The sequence below is a fragment of the Macrotis lagotis genome, chromosome 3 (genome assembly GCF_037893015.1).
Source record: "Macrotis lagotis isolate mMagLag1 chromosome 3, bilby.v1.9.chrom.fasta, whole genome shotgun sequence".
NCBI lineage: Eukaryota > Metazoa > Chordata > Mammalia > Peramelemorphia > Peramelidae > Macrotis > Macrotis lagotis.
Genome location: NC_133660.1, coordinates 228,358,967 through 228,373,694, shown reverse-complemented (window position 1 = coordinate 228,373,694; position 14,728 = coordinate 228,358,967). Strand labels below are relative to the sequence as shown.

The window sequence follows — 14,728 nt, the reverse complement described above, 5'->3', positions numbered from 1 at the left end:
GGTTTGTCTTTATGTCCTGGTTTACCAGATAATTGATCATCCATTTCTTGGTGGGGTGGGGTGGGGTGTTGTGTGTGTGTGTGTGTGTGTGTGTGTGTGTGTGTGTGTGTGCACATGTACAAATACCTGGGTATTTGTGAGAATGACTTGAAGGAGAGATATAAAACAAAATAAAACAAAATGAGATTTCCAATTGAAATCAGAACTTTTTCTACCTAACAACTTGTGGTTTTCCCTTTGAGATCAGATTTCTATTTGCCAGAAGATAGTTTCTCTAGTCTTTTTACCAAAGATCAATATAGGGTCATAGAAGTAAAGATAAAAGGAATTTCTGAATTCATCTTGTTCCAACTTCAGGTAAGGAGATTCAGGCCAACTGGTCTGACTATGACCTTAACTAATGATATTCTCTCTCTGCTGGACATACAGTGCCTGCTTAGACTTTACTTGAAAATAGGAAGTGGTAGTGTTGCCTTTCCTGGGTTCCCTAAAGCTCTCCTTTCTTTGAAAATTTCATAACCTGAAACTTCCTTTTGAATCTCATAGATGGTATCCTGGGCATAGAAGATTTGTGTGTGGTGTGGGGAAATAATAGGTCTAAATCATGACTCTAACCTGGTGATGTCCTGGAGACTACCAGACATACCTGTGAAAATGGTCTGGTTTGGGGATTTTCCCCATAAGAAAGGTTTCTGTTTTAGTGAAAAATATGGGAGAGTCTTAGGGCCTTTTAGTTACCAGACAGCTGCCTTTACAATGGTGAGGTTGCATTATATCTTTGTTTAGCTTATTTTCTACTTGGAGTTGTTTCTCTAGGAAAAATGTTGAGAAATAAAATAAGTTTCCTGCTTCAAGATGGAGTTAGATTTTTTAAAATATTTTTATATTGATTTTGATAAGAGCTCTCTAGGGGATAGTTGTGATTTTTGTTTTTTTTTATATTCAGGTACAAATTGGACTAGGTAGGCTCTGAGGAGGTGGGATTGTACACTAGTTAGGGGGACCTTTATTGCAATAAATTTTTATATTGTTCTTATTGGCAGCAGGACATTATGGGAGGCTTTAGAGCAATGCAGTGAAATGATCAGAGCTGTGCATTTTAACAAGGGAATGGATTGAAAAAGGTAAGACAAGGAGAGGACATCATTGTTGCCTCAATCGATTTTCTTCAGAAATGGGAGGGATTGAGTTGTCTTTGCTCTTGAGCTCCCCATTGTGGGCCACCAGGAGACATGGCTACAGAGAAGAAAAGTCGGGGTGTAGGAGGGATTTTCATATTACAAAGTAGTATTTCTTTTCATTTACCCAAATGATTGTGGCGTATTCAAGGGAAGGAAATAGTAAGTTTTTATATAATTTATAGAACATGCAGATTGAGAAGTAAATTATCTTAGTGAAATCAGTGCTTCTTGCCGATCCAGCATTGTGTTATATCTTTGATGATAAGCTCATTTCTGTGATCCTTGTTCCTTTTGATCCTTGTTGGAAGATACTGAGACTACAGAATTGGGAGATAAACTTACTAGAACCTTTTGGTTTATGCCAATAAGGGAGCAGCTAGCCATTTAGGGTGTGATAGAGTCCTGAAGAATAGATTCAAAAGACTGAACACTGGGGATGTGTGTGTCCCAGCAGGGTTTTTGAAGGCTGAATTCAATAGGGTTTGACTGGTAGAAGTTTGTTACTAATTAATATAGGAATGTAGTATAAGATTCTGCATAACTTAGGATGGTCTGTTTTTGACACTGTAGATTTTGGAAGGCATGATGTAAAGTTTGTGTATGGTGCCATTAAAATGAAATTCATATCTGGAAGGCAGAGTGAGGTAAACAGTAATCATAATAGTAAAAATAATAGAGAGCATTTATATACCACTTAAAGGTTTGCAAAGTGCTTTATAAGTATTATATAATTTCTGTAATTAACAACATTGTAGACACAACTATTTAGGTTTTTTCTTTTTTTTGAATAATATTTTATTTTTTCTCAATTACATATAAAACAATTTTTTTTTTAGGTTTTTGCAAGGCAAATGGGGTTAGGTGGCTTGCCCAAGATCACATAGCTAGGTGATTATTAAGTATCTGAGGCTGTATTTGAACTCAGGTACTACTGAATCCAGGGCAGGTGCACTATCCACTGTAGCACCTACCACCCTATATAAAATAATTTTTAACATTTGTTTTTCAAATTTTGAGTTCCAAATTCATTCTCTCTCTCTCTCTCTCTCTCTCTCTCTCTCTCTCTCTCTCTCTCTCTCTCTCTCTCTCTCCCTCTCTCTCCCTCTCTCCCTCTCTCTCCCTCTCTCCCTCTCCCCCCCACCCTCTTTGAGATAGTAAGCAGTCTAATATAGGTTAAACATAGATACAACACCTTGAAAAACTTAAGAACTGTGGTCAACACAGTGAATGCCAACCATGATTCCAGAGGATTGATGAGAAGTCATGCTGCCCACTCTTTTGTAGTGGTAAAGAATTGGAAATTGAGGAGATACCCAGCAATTGAGGAATGACTGAACAAATTGTGGTAAACGAATGTGATGGAATATTATTGTTCTATAAGAAATCTTGAGGGACAGGATTTCATAATAACCTGGAAAGACTTGCATGAATTGGTGCTGAGTAAAATGAGCAGAACCAGAAGAACATTGTACACACTAACAACAACATGGGGTGGTTATCAACCTTGATAGAGCCTGTTCATTTCAGTAGCACAAAAATCAAAGACAGTTTTAAGGGGCAGCTAGGTGGTTCATTGGATAGAGCACCGGCCCTGGAGTCAGGAGTACCTGAGTTCATATCTGGCCTCAGACACTTAAGAATTACCTAGCTTGTGTGGCCTTGGGCAAACCACTTAACCCCGTTTGCCTTGCAAAAAAAAAAAAAAAAAAGACAATTTTAAAAGATTGTGATGGAAAATACCATCCATATCCAGAGAAGGAACTGGAGTTTAAATGAAGACCAAAGCTTACTATCTTCAATTTATAAAAGTTGTCTTACATTTTATGTCATTTTTTTCTCTCTGTTTTCTTCCATTTGGATCTGATATCTCACATCATGATCAATATGGATCTATGTTTAGCATATTTATAAATGTAGAACCTATATCAGATTGCTTTCTGTTGGGGGAGGGGGGAAATGTAAAATTCAAAACCTTGCCCCCCCAAAATAGTAAAAGCTACCATTGCATGTAGTTGGAAAAACAAATGAATAAAATTTATATATATATATATATATATATATATATATATATATATGTGTATATATATATATATATATTTTTTTTTTTTTTTTAAAGAACTCTACTGTTCACCCCCCTGACAGAAGATGGACTCAAGATTCAGAATGAGACATTTCTGGACTTGGCCAGTGTGGGAATTTGTTTTGCCTGTTTATTACATGGGTTTGATTTTTCTTTCTTTTTCTTCTTTTGGAGGTGAGAGTTTGAAGAGAGGAAAAGTGCTTTTTGGTTGGAAAAAAAGTTAAATTGTACACAGTAACAGCAATATTGTGTGATGATGTACTTTGAATAACTGAGCTATTCACAGCAATATTCTGTAAAATTATATTGAGGGGTACTGTCCATCTCCATAGGTAGAATTGGTGCACCTTGAATGCAGATCAAAGATATTTTTCTTTCTTTTCTTATTTTTTTATGCGTGTATTTTCTTGAATAGAATCACTTACATGGAAATTGTTTTACATGACATAAACTATGTCAAATTGCTTGCCTTCTCAGTGGGACGGAGGGGAGAGAATTTAGAATTCAAAAATTTTTAAAAAGCAATGTTAAAATTGTCTTTACATGTAATTGGGAAAAGCAAAATATTAAATATGATAGAAAAAAGTTTTAAAAAATTAAAAGAAAAGAAGAAAAACTCACCCTAAGCCCAAGCTTTTGCTATTGCTGCTGTTAAACATAGGTGATTGCTAGGTTGCAAGCAACCACCTGGTGGCTCTCATGTATGTGAACAGCGTATTATTCTCTGAAAATAAATGAATCACTTGATAAAGCTTCTAATTCAAAGGAATGGATTTTAGGCCCCTCATTTTATACACACTTTGGTAGAGAGTGGTGAGGATTACTGATACCTGGCCATCTCTTCTCCACTGTTGATTCTCTAGTTCTTCACCAAGAATCTGAGCTGCCTTTGTCTACCCCCTGCTGCTGGAATGGTCTGACTGCTTTTGTCAGCCAAAAGAAGGAATTAGGGAGCAGGGGAGGAGAAAGGGGGAGTTCTGGAATCACCTCCATTTGTCTGGAGGTTTTTCAGACCTCAGCATTCAGGTCTTAACTTTGTCCTCATCCAGTCTCAGACTGAATTCCTCCTCTCCCCACCCCAGGGTAGCTAGCACTGGGACCACTGCAATTTGTAGCAATGAGAAAAGACTAGTAATTATTATTTTTCCTGGGACATGGCTCCATAAGCCCAAAGGAATTTTAGCAGTTTAGAGCTAAGAAAGGACTTAATTCACCTTATTTCACAGATGAAAAAGTGAATTTAATTATTTTTTCAAGGGCATCTATATAGTTGTTGCTATAAATGTCATTATAAACATTTTAAAAGTTTTTCATGCTCTCATTATTTTACCCCTTCCTCTAAAATTATTCATTTCTGTTGAGGACTTCCCAGTCACTCAGGCTTTTGAACTTTGACCAGGACTTGTCCCTCTCAGTTCCCATATCCATTCCAAGTCTTCCCTGACCTCCATATTATCTTTTTCATCCCTTTCTCTTCTTTTCCCTTGATTATAGTCACAGCATCTAGCCATGCTGCCAGTCTTTCCACTTGCCAAAATAATCTTCCTAATGCAGTTCTGAGATTCCTCATTTTACAGATGAGAAAACCAATTAACCAGGGTCTCACAGATTTAGTAAGTAGGAAACTGGGTTTTCTTGACTCCAAGAACACTATGTTCCAATCATACCACATCTGGAGAATTGTTTTAAGAAAGACACTGGCAAGATGAAACTGCTGTCTTAAGTGATCAGAAGGATCAGAAAATGGAGAAGAACATGCCATGAAGGTTTGGTTGGAGGAACTGAAGAAGTTTCCCCAAAGGAAAGATGTAGGATCCATTTAATATGTCTTCAAATATATGGAGGGCTGTTAAGTGAGAGAGGGATTAGACTTTAAGAGGTTTGCCTTCTGGGGTAGGAACAATGGGTAAAATCATGGAGAAGCAGCTTTAGGCTTAATATAAAGAAAAGCTGGATAATTAAGAGACATCCAGACTAAGGTGAGCTTATGAAGTGGTAGACCCTTTCTCCTGGGTCATGAGGCAGAGGCTGAACATACTTGACAAGTATGTTAGAGAGTAGATGGGTTCTAACATTCATTTTTTTTTTTAGGTTTTTGCAAGGCAAACGGGGTTAAGTGGCTTGCCCAAGGCCACAGCTAGGTAATTATTAAGTGTCTGAGACCGGATTTGAACCCAGATACTCCAGATCCCAGGGCCGGTGCTTTATCCACTGTGCCACCTAGCTACCCTAACATTCATTTTCTAAGGATCTTCTTAGAAAAAGGACAAGAGATAAATGTTTTGGGACATTACTATGCTAACAAGGTTTCAGGGCTTTCTTCAGAGAACTGGGAATAATCTGCATATTGGTATGAACATAGAACTAAGAGTTTTTAGGAATCTTTGTGATGTAAAAATTTCTGTCCTAGTTGGAGCTCAGCTAGACCCTCTTTAAAAAGAGTGTTAGTCTCTAACGTACCCCCCCGACCCCCAGCAGGTATTTCTTTACACCTTCTCCTACACTGGGGCAGGGGTTTCGAAACAGAAAATAGTCCGCAGTTAAAAGAGCCTAAAGTCTAGCGGAGTGAGGAAAGAAATGCAGGATAAAATATGGACAGAAGTTATTAGAAAACAAAGAAAGTTGTCTACATGGGTAAAAGGTAAACAAAGGGCTTTTTAGAGTTCAGAGAGGAGAGAGATCTCTACTGGTAGAGGGTTCTAGAGGAAAAAGGCCAGGAGGCTTCCTTGACTAGGTTATATATTTGAATGGGATAAAAAGGGTGACTATCTTTGTTTTTTTGGGGAGGTTGCAAGGCAATGGGGGTTTAAGTGACTAGTCCAAGTCACACAGCTAGTAAGTATTACGTGTCTGAGACTGAATTTGAACTCAGGTCTTCCTGACACCAGGGCTGATACTCTAACCATTATGCCACCTAGCTGTCCCAGGGTGACTGTTTATCAAGCAGAGATGGTACAGAAGTGGGGCTTTGGGAATACATTTCTGGATTCATATCTCTTAACATTCATTCACTGAAGTGCTTTTACATATGTATAAAACACTGTTCTGAGCTGTACTCAGTACCATAATGCTTTAAAGACTTCAAATACTGCTCTAAATATTGCTCTAAAACATGATCCATTCCCCCAGATAAATTGTAATGTCCCCCCATTGCGAAAGGGAAAAACCTCCTTAATATACAATATGTATTTCTCTAAAACATTAAAAAAAGAAGACAACTCATATTAGCATTTTTCACTAGCATAAGATGGAGGAAAAGGCACTTAAATCAGAGTTAGGAGACCCAGATACAAATCTATTAATGATTTGAAGTATTTCTTCCTTGGGGAACAGTTTGCTCATATCCTTTGACCATTTGAAAATGATGTTTTTCCTTCATTCTCAAAGAAAACCATGACATCAGGGGAGATGATGCCATGACAACCACATTAATTGGATTTGAGTGAGGGGAGCTGTGCTAAGCCACTAGCCTCACTTTCTCCTACAGAGTTTTCTGGGTCCAGTGGTTAGATAGGAATCAGGACAATTGCTTGTCATTCTTATATTTGAATCGATTTCATTTATATCTTTTTTTTTTTGGCAAGACAATCAGGGTTAAGTGACTTGACCTGGGTCATATAGGTTTTAAATGACAAAGGTCTGAGGTTGGATTTGAACTCAGGTCCTCCTGAGGCCAGCGCTAGTGCTCTACGCTGTGCCTCCTAGCTACCCCAGTTCAATATATATATATATATATATATATATATATATATATTTTCTTTTAGGTTTTTTTGCAAGGCAATGGGGTTAAGTGGCTTGCCCAAGGCCACACAGCTAATTATTAAGTGTCTGAGGCCGGATTTGAACTCAGGTACTCCTGACTCCAGGGCCAGTGCTCTGTCCACTGTGCCACCTAGCCACCCCAGCCACCCCCCAATATATATCTTGACTGTTGAACTTTTACCAAAGGAATTTACTCTAAAGAATTTCCCAATTCACTGTTTCACCTTTCATTTTGACTACATTAATTTTGTGTATGCAAAACCTTTTAAACTTTATGTAATCTAAAGTGCATATTTTTATATTCTGTGAGCCTCTCCATTTTCGTTTTGGTCCCAAAATCTTTCTCTACCCATAGTTGCAAAATTTATTGTCTTTTTTTAATGAATTTTTTTTTTTATTTTTTAGCAATTTAAGATGGCTCCATTTTTATCAAACCTTCCAAGTGTTTTTTTTTTTAGGTTTTTGCAAGGCAAACGGAGTTAAGTGCTTGCCCAAGGCCACATAGCTAGGTAATTATTAAATGTCTGAGACAGGATTTGAACCCAGGTACTTCTGACTCCAGGGCTGGTGCTTTATCCACTACGCCACCTAGCTGCCCCTATTGTCTTCTTTCTTAATTTATGTCTACATTGTGTATATATCCATTTGGATCTTATTATAAGTAGTTTGAAATCTTGGTCTAAAGTTAATTCCTGCTAGACTGATTTCTAGTTTTCCTAGCAGTTTTTGTTGTATATAGAATCCTTAATCTAATAATTATTGTCTTTGGGTTTATCAAACACCATATTATTGTTTTTTTGCTTCTGTATGTTGAGTTTCTAATCTGGGCCTACTTTTCTGTTTTTTTTTAGCCAGTGTTTAAATAGTTTTGAGGATTACTTTTGTAAGTCATCAGAAGTGTTTTCTGCATATCTTGATATAATCATGTGATTTTGATTTTTTCATTATTAATATGATTTGTTTTTAGTTTTTCTGATACTAAGCCAACCTTGTATTTCTGTTATATAAATCCTACTTGTTCATAATGTGCAGTCTTTTTTGGTATGTTTTGCTAATATTTTTATTAAATTTTTTGCATTGATAGTCATCAGGGCAAGGATTTTAACCTAGATGGGAAAAAATTATATATTTTCAATAACCCTCTAACTGAAATTTAGCATTCATTTTTTTTCTGTGATTTGGTCATTTAAATCCTCCATTTCTTGTTGTCTAATCTGTGTATTTGATATTTTATGTTTTTATGTATTATTTTTTATTTTTTAGATAATTTTACATTTTAAGCATATTTTATATAAATTACAATTTATATAATTTTTATATTTTAGTAACGATCATCTATTTTATCATATATTAATTTGGGGGTCATATAATTGGACAAAATAGGGTTGGACAGTTTTTCTTTGTTTCTTCATTTGTGATTTCTCCTTTTTCATTTTTTGATTCTAACAATTTGGTTTTCCATCCTTTTTAATATCAGTTTAGCTAATGACTTATCTTTCATTGATTTTTATTCTTTTTTATTTAACATGGCTTAGATTTCCTCTATATTCCTTCTGTATTCTTTTAAGTTGGTTTATTTAGCATTTCTCTTAGTGTTCCTATCTTAACTCTCCTTTCTCTGCATGCTTTGAAATATCTTCTCAAAATTTGATCCATGTCAAATTATACTTAGCTTTAATATCTAGTTCAGCCTTGTTGCTTCTTTCATTTCTTGAAATGATAATTGAAATTCCCACTCCACCACATGCTCATTATACTTTTATACATTATACTTTTAGTTTTGAGTGGGGCACCTATTCTGTTACACCAACTCTTAGTAATGATAAGGAGAATCATTTAGTTTCTGATTATTTTGCAGTTTAGATTTGATGTAGCTAATCACCAATAAAGTTATTCATCTTTTGTCACTCTAGGAAATGATTAAATGAAGGCTAGTCTTTGGTTTGAAGTTCAAAAGCTAAAAGTTTGATGCAAATAGGTCCTCCCTCATCTACGGATTTTTCCTTAGGATGGACTGTCATTGATTTCAGTGTTAAGAACCAAGATGGCCAACCTCTTAGGGATCCCACTTCTCCTTGGGGGGGGGGGTGATTGGGAGGCCAGGGGAAACTAGTTCTGCTTATATTTGCTGCAATGAAAATGCTTACCAAGGGCTAATTTGCTCTTGAGATGGACAGATAATTCCATTTGGGAGGGACCAAAAGTGTTATGCTTTTTAAAAGTTGAAATGTTCACTTCACTGATTTGGTATCGGTGTGCTAATACTTCCACCTGATCTTTAAGTTTAAATGCTTTTCTCTTATTTGAAAGAAATATTTTTTTTTCCTACTAACCTGTTTGAATTAGATTCTTGTGAATGTGAAATTGCATTCTTTTTCATTCATTTGTTGTCAGACTTGAAGCTAGATTTTAGAACTCAGCTTGATTCTGCCCGCGTCTTTGCAGATAGGGAAAGATGTGCTTAAAGTAGTTTATACATTCACTTTTTCTAATGCACTGTTTTCTGATTATTAATTCTCCAGAGATGTGGTGGGTTTAGGGAGCTGAGAATTAAAGGGGGAAAAAAAGGTTTACATCTTGCTTCTTCTCAGTATCTTGGTTGTATAACCAGAGGAGCCATGTATGTGTCTACCCCACCCCCCCAAGTCACAAGATCCTGGGTCACATTATTGGTATGTGTCAAGTAACTGAGGCCCCATTTGAACTCAAGTCCTTCTCACTCCAGGGCTGGTGCTGTATCTACTCTATCACCTAGCTGCCCCTAAGGCTTATCTGATTCCTTTCCCCATCCTACCCCCTAAGTCTTCATCTTAAAAATAGAATTTAAAAAGAAAAATTACCTCAGCAAAACGATCTAAAAAAAAAAATCTATATTGATCCGAGACCAGGAGGTGTACATCACCTTCCTTCTCAAGTCAGCTACTTAATATTTCCACTGTAATGATTCAGAATTAGGCCATTTTGGTTTTACAACTAATCTTTATTTTTAACATACATTAGTCAGTGCCAAAAACTTTTTGGCTGATGAGTTTAAAACATGTTGCCGTAGATACAAACCTTCTATTTTTCATTTACTGGCTTTGCCTTGAATAGTAAAGAAAAATTGATGCGACAAAACCTTTACTAGTTTTGAACTAAATTTCCAAGAAAGCCCTACTAGTTTTGAACTAAAGATTCCTTGAAAGCTAAAACATGATAACATGATCTGTAATACTTTCAGCTGAAGCCATCTAAAAGTTAGTTTGAAGGGCCTCATCCAAGAGAACAACCTGACCCAACAACTAACTCTACCTGAAGACCTAGAAAAAGAAGTGTTTGGCACTATCAAATGGTTCAACACTGGAAACAGAAATGACCCAAAATAAGAGGCATTACTGTTTGCCTTGACCCTGTGACCTAAGGACTTTTGGGTCTTATACTTGGTCAGCAGCTAAACACTTTCATCGAAGTGATCTCCCCCTGTCAGCATGGGAGCTTCTGTCTTCATTTTCTGAATGCTCTCTAGCATTGACACATAGCCAGGGTTTCACAAGTGCTTTTCTATCTAGTCATCTTTTCCCATCTATCTGATGCACTGAACCTGGTCACGTCTCACCTGAACTGTTGTAGTACTTCTTTATTGGTCCCCTACTTCCAGTGTCTGTCTGTCTGTCTGTCTGTCTGTCTGTCTGTCTGTCTGTCTCTCTCTCTCTGCAATTCACCCTTCACACAGCCACACAAAAACTTCCTAAACCAAGTCTGACGTTTCACTTTACTATTTTAGAATCTTCAGTGATTTCTTATTGCTGCTTCTCAGCCCTTCATAGTCTGACTCTAGATTCCCTTTGCAGACCTATATCACATTCCTTCATTACAGATCCTCTCTCTGTGCTCCAGCCAAACTAATTGACTTGGCATCTACCTCCCCTCTCTGTGCCTTTTCATGTGCTTTCCTACATGGATACAATGTGCTCCTTCCTCTTAGAATCCAGGGAAGATTCAAGATGCCTTTCCCCTAGTTGTTTATGGTCTCTCTTCTCAAATTATACTTTCACTGCCTGGGAAAGTGTCAGTTCTCCCAACCATATAAGCTTTTTGAAGACTGGAACTGTTTTTCATTTTGCCTTTGCATTCCCCAATATTGCATAGAACTTTGCATTTGGTTGGTGTTTTAAAAATGTTTGTTGGCTTGATTGAATTGAATGGGTCAGCCCACCCTTGTGCACTTTAACTAGGGTCCAGTTTGATTTATCTGAAAGGAGCATTTTCCTAAAAGAACCAACTACTTTTTTTTTTGTAAGGCAATGGGGTTAAGTGGCTTGCCCAAGGCCACATAGCAAGGTAATTATTAAGTGTTTGAGGTCAGAATTGAACTCAGGCCCTCCTGACTCCAGGGCCAGTGCCCTATCCACTGCGTCACCTGGCTGCCCCAACTACTTACTTATTGACGGATTCTTTTTTTCCATCCTCCATATAAATTTGGTAATTCTCTATACAAAAGATATCTTTCTGCCTAAAACCTTTTACCAAACTTAATTCAATACTATTTTTCACAACTCGTGAGGAAAAACAAATGGACAAGAGAAAAGAGAGAAAAGACCCTAGGGAAAGAAAGCCATCTTTCCTGACTTGTCTTTAACCTTGAACTGGGGAACGTCATTTCCTAGGCAATTCCTTGTGCTCTGGCCAGCAGACAATGAAAACACTATTCAGTTTTTAATGCTGAGATTTCACAGCTCATTGGGAGAGGAAAAACTAGAGTGCTCTGTTACTTGTCTAACTTATGAAAACTTCCTTGTGGCATCCTAGGGGATTTTGAAAGGGAGAATTTGAGTGTCCAAAGTTTCTATTGTGTTGGTCCATTCTTGGATTTTTCATATGGACTATTAAGTTAAACTCAGAAAGTCCATCACTGAGCTGTTCCTTCTCAGTAATTCTAGCTTTTGTTTTTCCTTTAAGGCTACTTCTGATGGTTGGATGCTGCCCTTTCATCTACAAAGATGGCAATAAACCTTTGCCTCCCACAGTTCAAACCAAGAATTTACTGCAACAAGGTAAAAAAAAATAACATGATTGCTTTTTCCTTAACCTCTGGAATGTGAACTGATCTGCTTATTCAAGTTTAATATAGTGTGAATTTTTCTAGTTAATTATTTCTGATTTCCACACTCTTGTGTCCTTCAAAACTAATTAAATGAAGATTGTGTAAAACCATAATCCACTGATTGTGATGAACTGGTCTAGAGACTCAGACTAATATAGGCTGATTAGTAAGATGGATGGAACTAATTTTATGGTAGAGTTCTATTCATACTCCTTCATATTCCCTCTGCTTAAATGATAAAGTACAGTATGACTCAAAGGTATAATTAAGGTAGAAATTCTATTTTATTGTCTTGTGGGGTCTGCTAATCATGCTTGGTCTGGAAGCTCCTTTCTCTGTCCTGACCTTGGCTTAATCACCAATAAAAAAAGACCTATTAAACAAAAATTTAATTTCCTTTTCAGTGTTCACTCCATTCCAGTGAAACTCAAATGAGATATTTGTAAAATGCTTTATAGACTGCACAATCCCATCTATGTTTAAGAATTGTTATTCTTTAAAACTCTTTCTGGGATTCAAGAGTGTGGCCCAAGAGGCAATGCTGCGAATCCTAGTCAGGAAACTAGAAGAGAGGAAGGAACATTGAGTATGGTAGACTACTGGACAGATAGAAAACATATCTCTTACTCCACATGTGAGTTTTAAGATGTATCTGAGATGCTTCTAAGGTTAAGTATCATAGTTGGTGTGACCCAAATATTGATGTTCAAGGAAGGTTGGTTTTCCCAAAGTTATGCACCTTGACATTTTCCAAGGGGTATGACTCCCATGCTTCTGTAGGTAACCTCCCAGTGACATTTAATTATAATTTGGGAGTTAGTGGCCCCTTGAACAATGAAGGATTTTGTCACAGGGTTTGAGGTATTGTTATTAAATGTAGAAAAATATTTGCTTCATGGCAGCTCTGCCTTCACAAGTCTACCTCCTGTCTGTGTAAGGGAGAACCAGCCTCATGAATTTTGAATTCTGTGCCACAATCTCAAAGCTTATCTTGAAATAGTTTTTTTTTAAAATTTTATTTATTTAAGGCAATGGGATTAAGTGAATTGCCCAGAGTCACAGAGTGAGGCAATTATTAAGTGTCTTGAGGCTGGATTTGAGCTCAGGTCCTCTTGACTAAAGGATAGGTGCTCTATCCTCTGTGCCACTTAGCTTCCCCGAAACAGTTTATTTTTTTTAAATAGTAATTTAAAATCTAGTCTGCCTTCTTTGGATCAGCTCAAACCAAGATATTTCCTTTTTGTTTTGAAATTCAGATCTCAGCAGATGGCTATGAAGTAGAAAATCTCATCTCTGAAGGACCTTGTGAAGAGAAACCGTGGCTTCCGCACTGAATATTTCATTAAACCACCAATCCACGTGACTGTTTCCTTTCCCTTAATGTGGAACTTAGCAAGATTAATGTGGACCTCATAGCAGGGGGAATGCAAAATATTGTTGGCCTGGAAGTATTCACATCTACCTCATCAGGTAAAACCTATTGGACCACCATGGAGTCTCAGCCCACAGTCTTGGAGCCGACTAACCCTGAAAAAGAGGCTTTCACTTTGGTGGGGAGAATTTTGATAAAAAACCAGGGTCGAGCAACATTCACTCACAGGGGCTTCAAGGTCAGACCACCTTTCCATCTTTTGGAAACTAACTACTGCTCTGTTGGAACTGTAACTCAGGATCTCTGGAGTAAAGGCCCCTACTCTCTTGGTCACGTCTCCAATTTAAAGCTCTCTATCACTCATATCTCTGGCAGTGGGACCACTTGCATTAAGAAGGTGGAAGTCTGGGGCCAACCAGCCAAAAGCTGTTCCCAAGAGATCATAGACAACGTCATGCAGGTAGCCTCCCAGACACTTTCTCGAGGCTTTAATCCCACAGCCTCCCACCCATCTCCAGCACTGCCAATGGAGAATGACTGTGATGCCCAGAGTCAGCGGCCACAGGGGCTTCGGGAACTGGCAGATGTGATCCAGGATGTGCCTGAGGAATTCCTGGATCCAATCACTCTGGAGATCATGCTCTTCCCCATGCTGCTTCCCTCTGGCAAGGTCATTGACCAGAGCACCCTGGAGAAATGTAACAGAAGTGAAGCAGTTTGGGGCCGAGTCCCCAGTGACCCCTTTACAGGGGTGGCTTTCAGCCAACACTCCCAGCCACTGCCCCATACTGCTCTGAAGGCCAGGATAGACTATTACCTGCTGCAGCATACTACTCCTGGCTACAACATTCTTGGAAGAGCCCAGGCTCCTGGGGTAGCAGTTCCCTCTTCTGTTGCTGTGGCTTCTCGCAAGAGAAAGGGGGAATTCATGGAACAATTGCCAAATGACAGCCCTCATATTGAGTCCCCTCGTGTTGAGCCACCTCCCTATTTTTTTACCACAGACCCACGATTCACATCTTCTACCTCGGAGCACAACACTAAGAAAGTGAAACTCAACATCGAGCCAAGCCTGACACATATGGATTGCTCATCAGGTAGTTTTGCCACACTAATCTCCTGGTATTTAAGTAAGGGTGGCTTCTGGCAAAAGACAACTTGGCTGCCATGGTAACAGCTGGGTGGAATCCATTTATGTAACATTTGTGTCACTGGGTAGATTCTCAAAGGCCCCATCTGGGTGGGGGTCA

At 38.0% G+C, this 14,728-nt stretch overlaps 1 protein-coding gene across 1 annotated transcript in view; it reads left to right on the top strand.

Moving 5' to 3' along the window:
• LOC141518241 (RING finger protein 37-like) overlaps positions 1-14,706 on the top strand; it is a 30,105-nt gene extending 15,399 nt beyond the window's left edge. Inside the window, 4 exon segments of the mRNA XM_074230085.1 lie at positions 11,962-12,056; positions 13,363-13,404; positions 13,406-13,481; positions 13,484-14,706. Of these exon segments, the coding sequence (XP_074086186.1) occupies positions 12,003-12,056; positions 13,363-13,404; positions 13,406-13,481; positions 13,484-14,652 (1,341 nt within the window). The 5' untranslated portion in view covers positions 11,962-12,002 and the 3' untranslated portion in view covers positions 14,653-14,706.
• Positions 14,707-14,728: the final 22 nt, after the last annotated feature.